General features: G+C 39.1%; 1 protein-coding gene across 3 annotated transcripts in view; it reads right to left on the bottom strand.

Annotated features, from left to right (window-relative positions):
* Nucleotides 1-18,135, bottom strand: part of TLL1 (tolloid like 1) — a 231,823-nt gene that overhangs the window by 91,956 nt on the left and 121,732 nt on the right. For 2 of the 3 annotated variants that reach the window (XR_016211612.1, XM_089301979.1), the window contains exons 6-7: nucleotides 9,200-9,378; nucleotides 2,659-2,764 (exon numbers count right to left, since the gene is read on the bottom strand). Coding sequence is in view for 2 of the 3 variants with exons in the window: in XM_089301979.1 (XP_089158105.1) it covers nucleotides 2,659-2,764; nucleotides 9,200-9,378 (285 nt within the window). In the remaining variant the exon portion in view is untranslated. Of the gene's footprint in view, nucleotides 1-2,645; nucleotides 2,765-9,199; nucleotides 9,379-18,135 lie in introns of all 3 variants that reach the window. The other variant, XM_089301980.1, reaches the window with a different exon arrangement.

Raw genomic sequence — 18,135 nt, 5'->3', positions numbered from 1 at the left:
GGTTTAAAATCATAAGGTTTTATTATGTGGAGGAAGGACTGAGAACTGTGACAAATGCTTCATTACCTGAAATCAATTACATATGTCAATAAGCAGCCTCTCTTTTTGGAAGATTTATTTATTGAATTGAGAGGCAGGGTTACATAGAGAGAAAGGGAGTGACAGAGAGAGAGGAATCTTCTGTCCACTGGGTCATGCCTCAAATGGCTGCAATGGCCGGAGCTAGGCTGATCTGAAGCCAGGAGCCAGGAGCTTCTTCCGAGTCTCCCATGTGGGTGTAGGGGCCCAAGCATGTGGGCCATCTTCCACTGCTTTCCCAGGCCATTAGCAAAAAGCTGGATCAGAAATGGAGCAACCGGGACCCAACTGGTACCCATGCGGGATGTCAGCACTGCAGGTGGAGGCTTAGCCTACAACGTCACAGCGCTGGTCCCCAAACACCCACTTTAAAGACTCAAGTTTATAAAATAATATGAGTGAGGATCAATCAGATATTATCTTTCCTACTATAAGGTCTTTTGAACTATAGAAATCTGTTTATTTATGAAAAAATGAGTAGCATAACTTTGAATCAATATGATCGAATAAAAAGTCAAGACTGGGGGCCGGTGCTGCGGCGCAGCAGGTCAACACCCTGCCCCGAAGTGCCAGCATCCCATATGGGTGCCAATTCAAGTCCCGGCTGCTCCACTTGCGATCCAGCTCTCTGCTATGGCCTGGGAAGGCAGTGGAGGATGACCCAAGTCCTTGGGCCCCTGCACCCACATGAGGACCTGGAAGAAGCTCCTGGCTCCAGGCTTTGGATCGGCGCAGTTCCAGCCATTGCAGCCAATTGGGGAGTGAACCAGCATATGGAAGACCAATCTCAATGTCTCTCTCTCTCTCTCTCTCTCTCTCTCTCTCTCTCTCTCTCTTTCTCTCTCTGCCTCTCCTCTGTGTAACTCTGACTTGCAAATAAATAAATAAATCTTACAAAAAAAGTCAAAGCTGGTTGGCACACAACACAAAGGCAGATGATGGAGGAGACAGCAGCAGGCAGCATGAGAAGTGGTATATGGAGAAAACAGCCAGGCGGAAAGGCAAAGCAGGACATACCAAAGGGACAAGTTCCAAGTTCAGGAAAGACTCAGCATTTCTGAAGAACAGGAAGCGTTCATTATTTTCTGCACTCTTTGCTACTTCCTGTCTTCCAAATAATCAAACCTCAGGTTAATTCTAAGTAACTGAATTCAGCAGCATAAGAGAGCAGCCTTGTCTAAACTTGGACCAAATGTTCATTTCTTTCACATCTCTATGGAAAACTCCCTTCCAAACATTGGTCTGAAACTAAAAATTTTATTATTCTTTAAGAATAATTGCAGGCTAAATTTCTGACTGTCATTTTTACCAAATCCTAAATTCAAATTCCAGGAACAATAAGCATGGGGATAGTTATTATATTTTAACAAAGATATATATACATGCATATATTATATATGCATGCACATGCATATATACATATACATACATATTTATGTGTATATATATATGTGAAACATGTACTTCAGAGGAGAATGGTTTTCAAAATGAAAGGGTTTCATAAAGTTCACGGAAAATGCATATTGTGAAAAAACTATATATGAATTTTAAAATGTCCTTACAACAAAACAAACTTATCTTTTAATTCCAGTTTCCATGAAGTTTTCAACATACACTGCACAGTCAACCCTCGCTTTTTTTTTTTTTTTTAAAGTTTGGGTTTTTATAAAAGAATGATTCTAAAATGCGTCCAAGTACAAAGGGCTCATTAACACATCCTTCTCTCCTTTTTGCCAAAAATCTTTTATTGAACACATTTGACGTTTTCTTTCCTTCCTGAGCCTGCCTTCATAAACAGTTGTTAATGAACTGTGAGATGGATGTAACTGGGCAAAAGAATGAATAGAAATGGATGTAGGAGGGTAAAATGAGCCTGAGTGTGCCAAGGGAATGGGTGAGTTCAGTGGTTTTACAGCTCCGAATTCCTTACCTGGCAACTATTTCCTGGATGCCATCATCTTTAGAATGAAGTGGATCAAAACCCAAGTTTATTTCACTCTTTAAAAAGAGTATTCAGTTAATGATAGAATCTTAAGGTTAATAATTAATGAACGATAATTGAACACTATATGAAGAAAAATATCTTCTTAACTTGTTGTCTTAGAATTCATTGAGTAATAGTCTTTCTTGAGCATTGGTGGTACTCGAGCCACTGAAAATGCACAGTATCCAACCGGAGTTGCATGCAGAGTGTGACATTCCAACGCAGCAACCAAGTAAACCATTTGACTTTTCACTACACTACACTTTGGCAGTTTAATACACGGACTGGTTTGGTCATGATTTTAATTGACATTTTTTAAATAATTAAAATATACTTTAAATCCTTGATAATATCCTATCACTTCAAATTGTATATATTTGATAGGAAAGGCAAAAATGTGTTTTAATACGTCATTAAAATGTCTGTTGTTGGCTATATTCTTCACCATGATTTTTTACTTATTTTGCTTGGTTTATTTCTGCCATAGAGCAGCAACATTTGAAAGGTATTCTCATTCTAATGTGAAACATAGCTTTGAGAGGAGCTACATGGAGGGAAGGAATTAAAAGTCAAAAGGTATAACCTGAGAGTCCAACCTTGAGAAGGTGTTCCTGGCATAGTGCATGATGCTGTCAAAGTCGTATCTTTCCCCAAGTGAGTTCACTTCTCCAGGTTCCATCTTCAGAAAATTGTACTCTTGACCTAAGGATCAGGGACAAACAGAATCTCAGAAGCCTGGAAGAGGGGAGAGCACCACAGCCCTCCCTCGACTCGCATCTGCTCTTCATTAAATGACCCGTCTCCTTGCTGGCTCCACTTACACTCTCAGCCGGGCGCAGGTGCCAAGGGCAGAGGTTTTCACTCGAGCTGCTACTGAAAGAATGGGTTAATGACTTTATCTCAGAAAAAAAAACTGACAAAATCAAACTTTGTATGTTTTTGATGTATGCTCTTTTACTACCTCACAATATTCATTTCTTTAAAATCTTGCTGCTTTTTGAGATACTATACAAATCCTAATAAAAGTTGGATTTTTATCCAATGAATTTGTCACTTTTCTCTTATGACTGTACTTGCCAGGGCCCATAAAAATTATCTTCTTCTTGCTTTGGAATTTTAGATCCTTTCTATGAAACACTGTGAAAAGGTGTAGGAACAATATTAGTATATATTAGACTAACTGCTTGGTTTAGCAATGTGACTTCAACATTAAAGATAAAACAGCCAGAAATCTACTTTCATTCAAAAATGAAACAAGGCTCTCTTTTATGAAAAGAAGTTTCTATTTGGAAAGACTTTTTTGATCCAGAAGAATATGACAGGGGACTGTCGCTGTGGTGTAGCAGGTAAAGCCGCTGCCTGAAGTGCTGGCATTCTATATGGGCACGTGTTTGAGTCCTGGCTGCTCTTCTCCCAATCCAGCTCTCTCTGTGGTGGCCTGGGAAAGCAGTAGAAGATGGCTCAAGTGCCTGGGCCCCTGCACTCGCGTGGGAGACCTGGAAGAAGCTCCTGGCTCCTGGCTTCAGATCGGCACAGCTCTGGCCATTGCAGCCAGTTTGGGAGTGAACTAGTGGATGGAAGACTTCTCTTGGGGGCTGGTGCGTGGCTCACTAGGCTAATTCTCCCGTCTGCGGCATAAGCATCCCATTTGGGTGCGGGATTCTGTCCCGGTTGCTCCTCTTCCAGTCCAGCTCTCTGCTGTGGCCCGGGAGTGCAGTGGAGGATGGCCCAAGTGCTTGGGCCCTGCACCCCATGGGAGACCAGGAAGAAGCACCTGGTTCCTGGCTTCAGATCAATGCAGTGCTGGCTGTAGCGGACATTTGGGGGGGTTAACCAATGGAAGGAAGACCTTTCTCTCTGTCTCTCTCTCTCACTATCTATAACTCTACCTGTCCAAAAAAAAAAAAAAAAAAAAAAAAAAAAGACTTCTCTGTCTGCTTCTCCGTCTCTCTCTGTGTAACTCTCACTTTCAAGTAAATAAGTAAATCTTTATATATAAAAAAAGAATACGAATAAGAACTAAGGGAGTTTTTGTTTTACTTTTCACATGTTATTTTAACTTCATTTTTAATAGATTTTTTTCAACTGCCTGTTTGTATCTGCCAAGCAGTATTATTTCTTTAAAACTGAAAAAAAAAACAAAAGAGAGATAAATATATAAATCTACATTGATGGTTCTAGAACAAAGAATTGCTTCTTGTTGACTTCAGATTTCAATGACTCAATTTTTGCAATTTAAACAGCCAAAGGGGCCGATGCTGTGGCATAGTGGGTAAAGCCGCCGCCTGCTGTACTGGCATTTCATATGGGCGCCAGTTTGAGTCTCGGCTACTCCACTTGCGATCCAGCTCTCTGCTATGGCCTGGGAAAGCAGTAAAGGATGGCTCAGGTCCTTGGGCCCCTGCACCCACATGGGAGACCTGGAAGAAGCTCCTGCTCCCTGGCTTCAGATCAGCCCAGCTCTGTCTGCTGTGGCCATTTGGGAAGTGAACCAGTGGACTGAAGACCCCCCCCCCCCTCTCTGTAACTCTGCCTTTCAAATAAATAAATAAATATTTTTTTAAAAATCAATATGACTTTAGAGCTAGAAATATGTATTTAAAAAAATAAAAAATAAACTGCAAAAGATGGTACATGACATACTATTTGTGTAACCTAAAGAGCTTTGAGAAAGTATAAAAGTGAACTACTGGAATTCCAAATTCATGCCTGGATCTCAAAAGGGGACTATTACATCGCTCATTTAATTGAGCATTCTAACTTCAATATTTGCATTGAATAATATCACATTAATAGTTTTCCAAAAGGTACTAAAGAAATGGAGTGATGTCCTAGAATAGAAGGTCTCTCCTCCCTGTGATAAGGAAGCCTGGGAACATGCATTTGAACACTAAAGGTTAGAGACTCAAGCTGTAGTTACAGAGCCTGCCTCTCAGTGTAATGTATTTTAAACCATATCTGAATAATTTCACATGGTAAATGATTCTGACTTCACCAGCCAGCCTGTAAACTGAAATGTGTGCTCCTCAAACCTCTGATATGTCTTCGTGTGTTAAAACCATTCTTAGGGAATACGCTGCTCTCGCCCCAACCCTGAGAGGAACAATTGTTACAACTGTGATCTCCATAGAATTTGAACCTTTTTTTTAACATATCCAATTATAAGGTGGAAATTTTAAAGCGCTGTGGATCTGATTTTATAATTATAAACTTTCAAGATTTCAGTATAGAGCACAATATGGAAAAAGGCTCTCTGATCAACAAGAAATGCTTCACAAAATTTTTGAAAGTAGAACATTCAGTAACTATAGCAATAGTTGCACATTCCAAGCCCATAACTGAGCACTTAACACGTACATGAGGCTTTTTTTTCCTGCTAGTTAAAAAGGACATGGGCCTACACAGTCCAAATAAGAGAAACTTAGACCTACGTCATGAAGGAAAGGAGAAAGTCAGAGATACAGAGCAACATGGAAAACTATACTTAATAATTCAAAAATTTTAAAGACATCCCTCTTTATATGCACATTCTGATGCAAATTAAAATAAATCTAATTATCATACCAATTTAGTACTCTCATAGTCATCTCTTGTGCATATAAATTTGAAGCCAAAGTTTTTGCTTATTGGATACTCTACTTGAATAACATTTGATTTTAAGTTTCTGAGTCACAGCAAGTCATAAATTTGTTGAAGATTAGTCTCCAACATGAACGCTTTCATACTGGAATTGCTGATCGTGGTTCCAATTACAGGAAATCTCACACAGTAATTTTTTTTCTGTTAGCCAGAATGTTTAGTCAAAAACCTAGTAAGAGTCATAATTTTTCTAGCATTGTGTTAAGTATTATAAATTTATTTATACTACTTATACTAGGGTACTTCAAAAAGTTCATAGAAAGTAGAATTGAAATATGTGTTTATTTTGGTGCCAAAAAACTGAAATCCATGTACATGAGGGATCTTCAAAATAACTTCATGAAGAATGCATGTTATACAAGAACTATGCATAGATTGTAACATTTTGGGCACCAGAAGAAACCTATCTTTTTTTTTTCTTAAGATTTATTTATTTATTTGAAAGGCAGAGTTACAGAGATAGATAAAGAGAGAGAGAAGCAGAGAAAAGAGAGGTCTTTCATTTACTGGTTCACTCTATAAATGGCTGCAACAGTCAGAGCTAGACCAGGAGCCAGGAGCTTTTTCTGGGTATCTGGGTATCCCACAGGGGTGCCGGGGCCCAAGGACCTGGGCTGTCTTCCACTGTTTTTCCAGGCACATTAGCAGGGAGCTGGATTGGAAGTGGAGCAGCCGGGACTCAATCCAGCACCCATATGGGATGCTGGCACTGCTGGCACCTTTACCACTACACCACAACACAGGCCCCAGTAAACATCCTTCAGTGGACACTCTGAAGTACCATGTACATCTCTTCCTCTATTTGGATACATATTTATATTGAATCAAAATTCTATTTAAGTGTAAGAACCATTTTTGGAAGTTGCATTCATTATGAGCTTTTTTTTTTTTGTCAATATAACAAAATGTTTGACAAATACAGGAAAACTAACACCTGCTTAACAACAAACTTCTCATTGACTTGGTAGCTGAGACAATTTTCAAAAATACTGTTTCCTCTTTACGTCCTTCTTAATGATGAAAAATATAAGATGAACCTGGCTGTTTGGCTCAGGCGTCGGATTCTCAGCTGAGGAGTCCCATTCTTTTTCTTACTTACCTTCCATACCCAATTCTGCAGGTTACTTCACCGTTCTGAAAGGATTCGCCCTTTTGCAACGGCTATCATATTCCACTGAGTTTTCTCTCACTTTCTTTCTACTCATCAATTCTTGTTTTAACGTGACACTAATAGAGAATGGGCTCATGTAGTTCACAGACACAATTCTGATAATACAGTAACACTTCTATCTCTGTCTCTCTTATTTTTGAGATAACATTCTTACCCTTTTGGTAAATAGTCCACCAAATTCTGCTTAAATACCATTGTTCTCTATTTTGTATCCTCAATTTCTTTTAAAAGATGAATTTGTTTTGCTTGAAAGTCAGTTACAGAGAGGCAGAGGCAGAGAGAGAGAGAGAGAGAGAGAGAGAGAGAGAGAGAAAGGTCTTCCAGCTGCTGGTTTACTCCCCAAATGGCCGCAAAGGCCAGAACTGGGCTGATCGGAAGCCAGGAGCCAGGAGCTTCTTCAGGGTTTCCCACATGGGTGCAGGGGCCCAAGCTCTTAGGCCATCTTCTACTGCTTTCCCAGGCCATAGCAGAGAGCTGGATCAGAAGTGGAGCAGCCAGGATTCAAACCAGTGCCCATATCGGATGCCGGCACTGCAGGCAGCAGCTTTACCCACTACACCACAGTGCTGGCCCCTCAATTTCTTTCTTCTCATTCCAGTATCTTCCTAAATAGGCAACTCCCGACCACATTTGTATTGCTAGACACCTGCCGAGGTCCTCATTCACCTTCTCTTTGTCTACTAAACCATCATCATCCAAGGGCTTCTCAAATTAAAAAAAAAAAATGCTAAATGAAATCACTGTTTGTCTTTCTCTTCCTCAAAAACATGCTGCTCTATCAGTATTTCTTGTTTCATCTGATAGTTTCACCCTTCTTCTTGGGGCCTAAGAACGAACTTCCGAAGATTTCCCTCACGCGATGTTGTTCCTCTTAAATATTTCTGAAGTAGGAGTTCCTCTCGCTCATCTTGCCCTGTACTAGAACACAAAGGGCATCCACCTCCCCCACGCGACTAAGGCTTCTCACAGGTTTCCCCGACTTCACCCTCACCAGCCCCATAATGCTTCCTCCAGCCAACAGAGTTCCTGTTGTTTATTCTGAACGTGCTCCCTGTACGATCCTTCAGTTCCTCGTCAGTACTCAGAGGATGCTTTCTGGATCACCCACCCAACCTCAGTCATTACCAACTAAACACTCCACTTTGACTTCCCATGCAGCCGTACTAGACAGGAGGAAAGGGTTTGATTTTCCATAACTGTAGCTTTGATGCTCGTGTTCTTTCAGCATGGATATCTCCTCACTCTTCTATTCAACTTGGACATTTCTACTTGACCTATAAATCTCAGCCATTCTGTGGCATCTCTCTGGAGGCGCCAAGATGCAGGTTTTCACATGTTGCCTGGACGACACATTAATCTCAACTTAAGCCTCTTGTTAGTTTTCTCACTCACTCCTGGTCATCTGCCTCTATGCCTACACCTTAGACACCATCTCCAATCCCAAACAGCACCTCCACAAACAGCTGGCATCCAATACTCAATAAGCAAATAGAAAGATCAATGCTATTAACGGAAGACAATTCGAAGGAATTCAGTGTGTTTGTAAATTACAACTGGACATGAATAAGGAAGCTAAGAATTCATTTTGCTTAGGCAAGTCACGCATACCATGAGAAAACCATTCACAATGGGAAATTTTCTTTTTTGGGGGCAACTGAAATGCACCCATCTTATGAAAGGTAAAGTTAAACCAATCCAAAGCTCTCTAAGGAGGTTATTATCACACACCATTGTTAGAGAAAACTGGATTAATCATAAATTTCATTTCAACTATTAAAAACAGTCTCAAAGAATTTGAATCTAGGGCAGTCACATTTAAGAGGAAAACCTCAAATACACCATCTAGACTATCTTGGAAATGACTCATTTACACTGGATTTTTCTCCAGAAATTATACCTGATAAAATGAAAATCCCTACAGTAGCAGCACATTTAATGGCAACCCCCGGCCCTTTTATAAGTCCCCACGCTTTAAATGATAGAACTAAGTACAAAAAATGCTTAAATTAAAAATTAATATGAATTTATGGTTCAATATTTCACACCCAATCTTGAAAACACTGAAGTTTAGAAATGATAGAGGTACATCTTAAGCAAGAAACAAAAAAAAAAAAGTCTAAAAAAATGCATGAGATGATTTAGTCTCTAGGGAAAAGAGCAAAAGTATGAAAACAATACAGGTAATTTTTAAACAAGTGAAACGTGGTTTCTACCAAGTTTAAAACAAGAGTTCCATTCTTATGAGATGTGCAATGGTGAACGGCATAACTATAATTCAATGCTATCTACGCAGACTTAAACCACACACACCCTGGAAAGTCTCTCACCTGGCTGGATGTTTTCTCTTATGATGGTTACATGGTTATCTCGATCTGGCCGCGTGTGCTCGTGCCAAAAGCCTATCACATGACCCAACTCGTGAACAACAATTCCAAATTTATCACAGTTCTTGCCAATGGAGATTGCCTGAGGTCCATTTCCCCTTCGCCCCACATAGGAACAGCACCTGGAACGCAGCAGAAGGTGGGGATGGAGGAGAGAGTGATGTTGGATGGGGTCCAGTGTAGGGAGACTTTATGAGTAATTGTGGTGAGCTATGAAGTCTGACTTGCCCAGACTTTCATTAATAACTAGGGCTAAATTCTGGCATCCTTTTACATTTATGGACAATTAAAGTTTCCAAACAACCAATCCAAGTGCTTTTTGATTATATATTATAGAATATGCTGTGAATTATTTTCATAAGTGTTCAGCAAAGAAGCAGAAGTCATGACAAAGGTGATGATTAGTGCACTCACACATAGACTCGGCCCCTTGTGTCCTTTGACTTCAAATCCATCAGTTCAACCCACCAGGAATGGGAAAATAATTTTTTTGATTAATGTTGCTTTTTGTAATTGCATCTGCATTGACTATGTACACACTTTTTTCTTATCATTCATTTCCTACACAATGTAGACCAACAGGGGCCGGCACTATGATTTAGCGAGTAAAAAGTCCCAATTCCTCCACTTCCCGTCCAGCTTCCTGCTAATGCACCTGGGAAATCAGTGGAGATGCCCCAAATGCTCAGGACCCTGCAGCCACATGGGAGACCTGGAAGAAGCTCTTGGCTCCTCAATTTGGCCTGGCCCAGCCCAGGTTGTTGTGGCCAATTAGGGAGTGAACCAGCAGATGGAAGACCTCTCTCTCTGCCTTTCTCTGAAACTCTGCTTTTCAAATAAATAAAATAGTTCTTTAAAACTATAGCTCATCAATATAACTCTCTGTCCTCTTAGATAGCAATAGAAAGCACTAAATGATTTGTCTTGAATGGCAGGAATCACAGTACAGCAGACATTCCAAACATCTATTTTTCTGATTTATTAAATTAAAAGGAAAAAAATCTCAAAAAACAATTGCTCAAATCATAAAGAGAATTTCAATATTTCAACTTGCAGAGTAGTACATGTGACTGTTCTTTTGATTTTTCCACAAATATAAATTCTATGATTCCACCTCTACTGCCCACCCCTCTTTTTTCCCCAAATAGTTTCTTTAGGCTTTAAATATATTCAATATGCATTTTAATCCACAGAGTGCTAGTTAGAGACCTAATCTATACTCATTACTTATAAACTATACTCGTACTTATAAATCTATTGCAGTAGTTAAATTAAGCTTAGTAAGTCAGTAATGGCAAGCAAAGAGAGGTAACTAGGAATTGGTAATCAATGAATTGTGGTTTTCTCTGGTAGTATTTTACATTGACACGTCTTATATATCCATAAACCATTAGGTGCAAAAAATTAAGACTTTCCAAAGCTTGAAGAGATTTAAACTGAAATATTTGCTATCTTACAGGAACAGTAATGAAACTGAAATATATGATGATTATAGAGCAACTAGATTACCCACACTGAGTCATTCTGACTGGAGTTACATTCAAAGAAGAAAGTACTTTTGAAATAAAAATCTGGGAGACAGTAAGGCAATGTGGTCAATTTACTTAATCTAAAACACCCTTTTTTAGCATAATTGCACCTATAGCAATTCCCTATAAATAAGATGAGGTTTCACAATGGAAAGGAAATATAGATTTCACACTGCTTTATTCATAGAGCTATTATTTTACAGTCATCCTGCACACAAAGAAAATGATGGTGCTTTGACCCTTAACTAACTAAATATCCTGGGAACACAATTCTAGATGTTCAGATAAAAGAATAAGTGGAAGTATGCTTACACAAACATTAGGCACAGAATGACAGGTTTGATGTCATTTTCTTGTATTTGACACTCAAATTTTTGTTCCTAATTTGTGCACCACTTTAAAGGTTGGCCTTTTTTTAGGCCTACATGCCCTTTCAAGAAAAGCTTTCAACATCAATAAAAGTCTTGCCACTCCTTAAATTATGCAGGGTAAACCAGTAATCTAAAGTCTGCCATTCCCTACTTTCACCTAGAGTTGTTAGACCAACCTATCTTTGGAAACTTCCTCTAAGTAAACTCATCAAGACATCCAGTGAGTTGAAATTTTTTATGCCTTTTTACCTGCTGTACTTTAAGCCCTTCCAAGTATCAAGTCACTATATGCCTTTTTATGAAAATTACTCATTTATTTTGTTAGTGTTCTAAGACAGCCTCCTTAAAAGGGACTACAATATCTGATACATGAAGACAGGGAGCTTTCTCTCTGACTCACAGATTTGTCACAAGCACCTAAACCAGGGCCTATCCCTGGGCAGGCAACATTTGTTGAACAGCAGGCTCAGATTTCCACCTACTTTTCTTCGTGAACAAAAAATACTTCAATTTATTTTGTCCCTAATTTTCTTCTCCCAAATCTTCCTCCACCTACTGACTTCCCCATCCAAGTTACTGGAAACTCCAACTTTGCTCCAGTATTCCCAAAGCCTCCATCTCTCTCACAATAATAAATCTTGTTGTCTCTACCTTCAGTCTGTACCTGGAATTGATCCACTTATCATCATCTCCTAACAGCCTAGGCAAGGCCATCATCTTTCACCTGAGTTGCTGGAATAATCTGCCAGCTGGTCTCTTCCTTTCTGGTCTTCTCTTGCTACAGCAGTCTTGTCTTAGCACTGAAATCATTTAAAACACCACGTCAGATTGTGTCATTTCTGCACCCCATATTCTCCAATGGCCCTGTGGTAAATGGTGTCGATGTTCAAAAATAGCCATTGCTCCTCTCTAGACAATGATCATATTTCCCTGCCCACTAATTCCAGGTTTCATCACATGGCGTGCTCTGGACAACACTACAGTAGCACAGAGTGTTTGTGTCATTTCTGGAGAGAGTCTTCCAAAGCCAACACGTCGTTGGCCATAGTGCCCCTGTTCCATCTGCCATAGGAACTGCTATGTCGTAGCATAGGATTCTCCCTGGGACTTTATATAAGAGGGACGCTTGTGGGGCAGAGCTAAGTGGTGTATGTGCACTGTAAGGAATGCATGCTTGTCATAAAGTCACTGAGATGGAACGATCACTTGTTACCATTCTGTAACTTCACTAAGCTGCCTGAGGTAGGCTCTCTAAAACTTCTTCCCCAAAACTGTAAGAGCCCAGTGGTCCTTAACAAATATATTTCACCACACATAGCACTTCTGGTACGACTGTGCCTGTCATTATCCCTCCTCTAGTCATGCTTGTTCTCTGCTCTGCTTTCAACCTACTGGCAAGCTCTTCACATTTTTTTCCTCTCTGTCTCCTCCATCAGGAATTCTACCCTCCTCGTACGCGTGGTCTCTTTTCCCTATCTTTTTCAAGTCTGCATAAATGCCATCTCCACTCTGCTTACTTGGCTTTCTATTTACATATGGTAAATGATACATAATTATTTCACTCATTTTGGTTTGTCTTTGCTGCTTTCCCTCCATGGAATGTAAACTCTCTGTGGGCACAGGTCTCAGATGCCTTGTTCACTGCGATGGCTCCAGACCCTAGAGTACAACCTGCTGTACAGCAGCGTTCAGCTGCTACACGTGGGAAGAGCAGATCTCAAAAGAGCAGGAGAGGAAGACGACTTCTCTGTAGGCAGAGCTTCCAGGGCAGCAGTGGCGACCCAGGTGCACACTCTTGGAGACAAATGAAAAATCTCATGTACTTTCATATATAAATACACCCATATGTATGTATGCATGTATACGCAAAGACATATACATGCATATAAACAGTTCTAATACAATTTAAGAATATGAATTGCACTGGGGAAAAATGGTCAAAAGTTCTGACCTATGTTTAATGTTTTACTTACTATAGTGTGTTGTTTCCCTCCTACCATATTTTCCTGATATGGAAAATACAGCAATAACATTAACCGGATAAAAGTCAACAATAGCAGAATAAAGTGGGAAATACAATGCTCTAAAAGACACATGTGGTTCCATTTTTAATTGTCCTCCCCATAAACATGGAGTTTAGCTTAGTTTTTAAAAAATAAACAGAAGATACAAGTTTCTTAATGTAGCCAATTAAGTCAAAGTGATACAGTGATATTAAATGGTAAGATGTATTTCCTATTAGATTTTAAAATAGAAATAGATTTGATGAACGTTGCTATCAATATCTGTGGCACCATGCTGCAGGCTTCCATGTCGAATACAGAGGTGCAATAAATCTTGTTAAGTGCTACACATTACTGCCACAGCTCTTATGAATTAAAATACCCCATATTGAAATCCATCAGGAATGTTAGGCATATGACTTGACACATATCTTACTCTAGTTAGCCCTAAGTATTCTGTACAACACCAACTGCTGAACCCCTTAATAATTTAAATGATAACTTTATGAGATTTAGGTGCAGCATTCTCACAGCAAAAATGATGAAATAACTGTTTTATGAAACTGTGGTCGATAAATGATTCCAATGAAATTATTCGAATTTTTGGCAGGCTAAAGAGCACTTCTTACATAAAGCATCTCCCTTTCTATAACTAACAAAGTCATACAGGTCAAACTGGGAACTGCAAAATGAATGCTAAACACATCACCCAAATGTGACACTGCTACTCTAAAAATTATAAATATATGAATATGTCAAAATTCAAAAATATGACTTCAATAGTGCAATAAAAGCTTTACGAATCACTGGACAAATCACAACTTCAGTGAGTACAGGTACTTAAATATCCCTTTAAATTCTTACAGTATTTCATGTGTGGGAAGATCATATACAAGGAACATAGATGATTCTGATATTGTCAGCATTTTCTCAATGTGCCCACCTGTACAGTGGAGTATGGGTATCATGAGGGCCACAAAAGTAAGTCACCCACCTTCACCAATGACAAAGACAGGCATTTGAACAAGCTGTAGTGATACAACTGATGTGATACGGGTAGAGCAAAATCCCAAAGTGAGCCACTCAGAAAAGCTGAGAATGAAAGCTGGGAATGATTTCCACTGATTAAAAAGGAAAGTGTAGGTGTTCCAAGAGCAAAAGCATTATGAGGAAAAGCACTAAGACGTGACAGTGAACTGGGATAAAACAAGTGTTGAGGGGTCGGCGCCGCGGCTCACTGGGCTAATCCTCAGCCTGCAGCGCCGGCACACCGGGTTCTAGTCCCAGTCGGGGCGCCGGATTCTGTCCCGGTTGCCCCTCTTCCAGGCCAGCTCTCTGCTGTGGCCAGGGAGTGCAGTGGAGGATGGCCCAAGTGCTTGGGCCCTGCACCCCATGGGAGACCAGGAGAAGCACCTGGCTCCTGGCTTCGGGTCAGCGCGGTGCGCCGGCCTTAGCGTGCTGGCTGCGGCAGCCACTGGAGGGTGAACCAATGGCAAAGGAAGACCTTTCTCTCTGTCTCTCTCTCTCTCTCTCACTGTCCACTCTGCCTGTCAAAAAAAAAAAAAAAAAAAAAAAAGACAAAAAAAAAAAAGCCACAAGTGTTGAGGAACTCTGACAACAAATCAAAGAAAATGTGTACAAAAATGAATTTATTGCACTCAAAAACTGAGTGAAAAAACAGAGTAAGTTATCAGTGCTTTGGATGTGCTTATTTTTTAGAATGGGAAGGCGGGAGAGAGGAAAGATATATAGATCTGAATATATTTTGTATTTAAAAACATGTAAGCTGAGTTACAACTATTCTCTCTCTCTCTTTTTTTTTTTTTTTTGACAGGCAGAGTTAGACAGTGAGAGAGACAGAGAGAAAGGTCTTCCTTCTGTTGGTTCACCCTCCAAAATGGCCGCTATGGCCGGAGCTGCGCCAATCTGAAGCCAGGAGCCAGGTGCTTCCTCTCAGTTTTCCATGCGGTTGCAGGGTCCAAGCACTTGGGCCATCCTCCATTGCCTTCCCAGGCCACAGCAGAGAACTGGACTGGAAGAGGAGCAACCGGGACTAGAACCCGGTGCCCATATGGGATGCCGGCCCCGCAGGTGGAGGATTAACCAAGTGAGCCACGGCGCTGTCCCCACAACCATTCTTATTAAATAACTGGAAGGATAGAAGGACAGTCACTATTTGGGCCTTTTAAATATCAAATCAATAGAAAATACTAGGAAGAATTTCAGATGTAAACAAAAGTTTTCAAGCCAAATATAGAGTGATTTAGAAGGAATCAGTGCTGAGTAAGTCATAACTAAAAATTTATGGCACTATCCAAAAATATCCATGAAGGTACTGATGTACAATTTTTTCTTACTGTCAAATAAGTCAAAAACTAATATATATTACCTTTTTAAGTTAAGAGATCTAGGCAAATATAATGTACAGAAATAACACAATGCCCCTCTCTAAGAACTACTGAAAATATATATTTTTCCTCCCAGAAGTGCATGTCAATAGCTCAAAAACTATTTTCTCTAGCAAAACTAAGCATTTATTTTGACTTGCCTAACTGAACTACACTATAGGGTATTCAAATGACTGTGGTAGATTAGAGAAAATTCATCTATGTGGAAAAATTTCAGATAATAAATGTGGAAAGAATAAAAGAACAATGATGGTTCAACATATGCAAATCAATAAACTTGATATATTACATGAACAAATTGAATAAATTCATGATTATCTTAGTAGATGCAGAGAAAGTACTTAATGAAATTCAACATCTTTTCATGATAAAAACCTCAAAGAAATTGGTTATAGAAAGAACATACCTAAATGCAATCAAGGAAATACATGACAAATCCCCAGCCAACATTATACTGAATGAGGTAAAACTGGAAGCATTTCCACAAAGATCCATAACCAGAGTAGGATGCTCACTCTCACTAGTACGCAATATAGTTCTAGAAGTTTTAGCCACAGTCAGAAAAATAAATCAAAGGGATGCCAATGGGAGACGAGAAAGTCAAATTATCCCTATTTGCAGATGACATGAACCTATACATAGGGAAACCAAAAGACTCCACTAAGAGACTACTTAAACTCATAAGAGTATCTGGTAAGGTTGCAGGATATAAAATCAAGACACAAAATCAGTAGCCGTTGTATACAGAAACAATGACATAGGTGAAAAAGCTTGTGAGATCAGTCCCATTCACAATATCTAAAAATATTTAAATACCTTGGGATAAATTTAACCAATAACATGAAAGATTTCTACAATTAAAATTATAAAATATTAAGGAAAGAAATAGAAGAACCAAAAAATGGAAAAAAAGCTTCCATGTTCATTGATTGAAAGAATTAAGATCAAAAATATCCATACTACCCAAAGCAATTTGCAGATTTAGTGTGATACCAATCAAAATACCAAAGAAATTCTTCTCAGATCTAGAAAAAATGACCCTAAAATTCAGATGGAAACACAAGAGACCCTGAGTAGCTTAAACAATCTTAAACAATAAAAACAAAGCTGGAGGCATCACTATACCTGATTTCCAAGACATTCTACAGGGCAGTTATATTCAAAACAGCTGGTATTGGCACAAACATAGACATGTGTACTAATGAAACAGAATATAAACTCTAGAAATTAATCCACATATCCACAACGAACTAATCTTTGATAAATGGGCTAAAACCATGCTCTGGATAAAGGACAGTCTCTTTGACAAATGCTGTTGGGAAAATTTGATTTCCACATAGAGAAGTGTGAAAGAAGATCTTTACTTTTACCCTACACAAAAATCAATTCACAATGTGTTAAGGATTTAAACCTAAGACGTGAAACTACTGAACTACTAAAGGAAAACATAAGGAAAAACTGCAAGACACTGGGATGAGCAAAGATTTCCTGGATAAGACCCCAGAAGCACAGGTAAGGAAAGCAAAGAGAGACAATTGGGATTATACCAAGCTAAAAAGTTCCTGGACAACAAAGGAAATACTCAACAAAATGAAGAGGCAACTGACAGAATGAGAGAAAATATTTTCAAACTAAAATTGCTAAAGGATTAATATTCAGAATATGTAAGGAGTTCAAGAGACTGAACAACAACAAAACAAACAATCCACTTAAGAAATGGGCTAAGGACATGAACAGGCATTTTTCAAAGGATTAAATATAAATGGCCAATAGACATCAGGATCGGTAGCCATCAGGAAAATGAAAATCAAAACCACAATGAGGTTTCGCCTCACCCCAGTTAGAATCCACAGCAAGTAAATGTAAAAAGTAACAAATGTTGGTGAGGATATGGGGAGAAAGGTACCCTAGGATACTGTTGGTGGGAATATAAACTAGTACCATTATGGAACACAGTATGGAGATTACTCAGAAAGCTAAAAACAGAACTACCTTATGATCCAGCCATCCCACTCCTGGGAATTTACCAAAATGAAATGAAATCAGCATATAAAAGAGTGATCTGTGACCCCCTGTTTATAACTAAGATATGGAATCAACCCAGATGGCCATCAGCTGATGATTGAATAAATAAAATGGGATATGTACACAACTGAATACTACTGAGCCATAAAAAAGAATGAAACCTGTCTTTCACAACAAAATGGATGGAACTGGAAGCATTGTGCTTAGTAAAATAAGCCAGCCTTGAGAAAATAAAAACAAATATCATGTTTTCTCTGAGTTGTGGTAACAAATATATAGAGTATAAAAAAGGGCAATTTTTAAGTGTGAAATTGACATCTTGATATTTGATTATTGCTTATAGCCCTTGTCTATACTCCTGAGAAACAGGGATCTTTCTACTTGCTACTTGATAAATTTTTTATGTAATGGAGGATTAAACTTGTGATTATAAAGTAAAGTGGAAAACAAAAGTATGGCATCACCAAAAATCAAAAGAAAAATCAAAAAGGAAGGAGGAGGGTGGGTGGGAATTATCATCATGTTCTTAAAACTATATAAATG

The sequence above is a fragment of the Oryctolagus cuniculus genome, chromosome 8 (genome assembly GCF_051225735.1).
Source record: "Oryctolagus cuniculus isolate XC-2025 breed Fujian yellow rabbit chromosome 8, ASM5122573v1, whole genome shotgun sequence".
Taxonomy (NCBI): domain Eukaryota; kingdom Metazoa; phylum Chordata; class Mammalia; order Lagomorpha; family Leporidae; genus Oryctolagus; species Oryctolagus cuniculus.
Note: the sequence above shows the minus strand (reverse complement) of the source record. Positions and strands in the feature narration are given on the sequence as shown.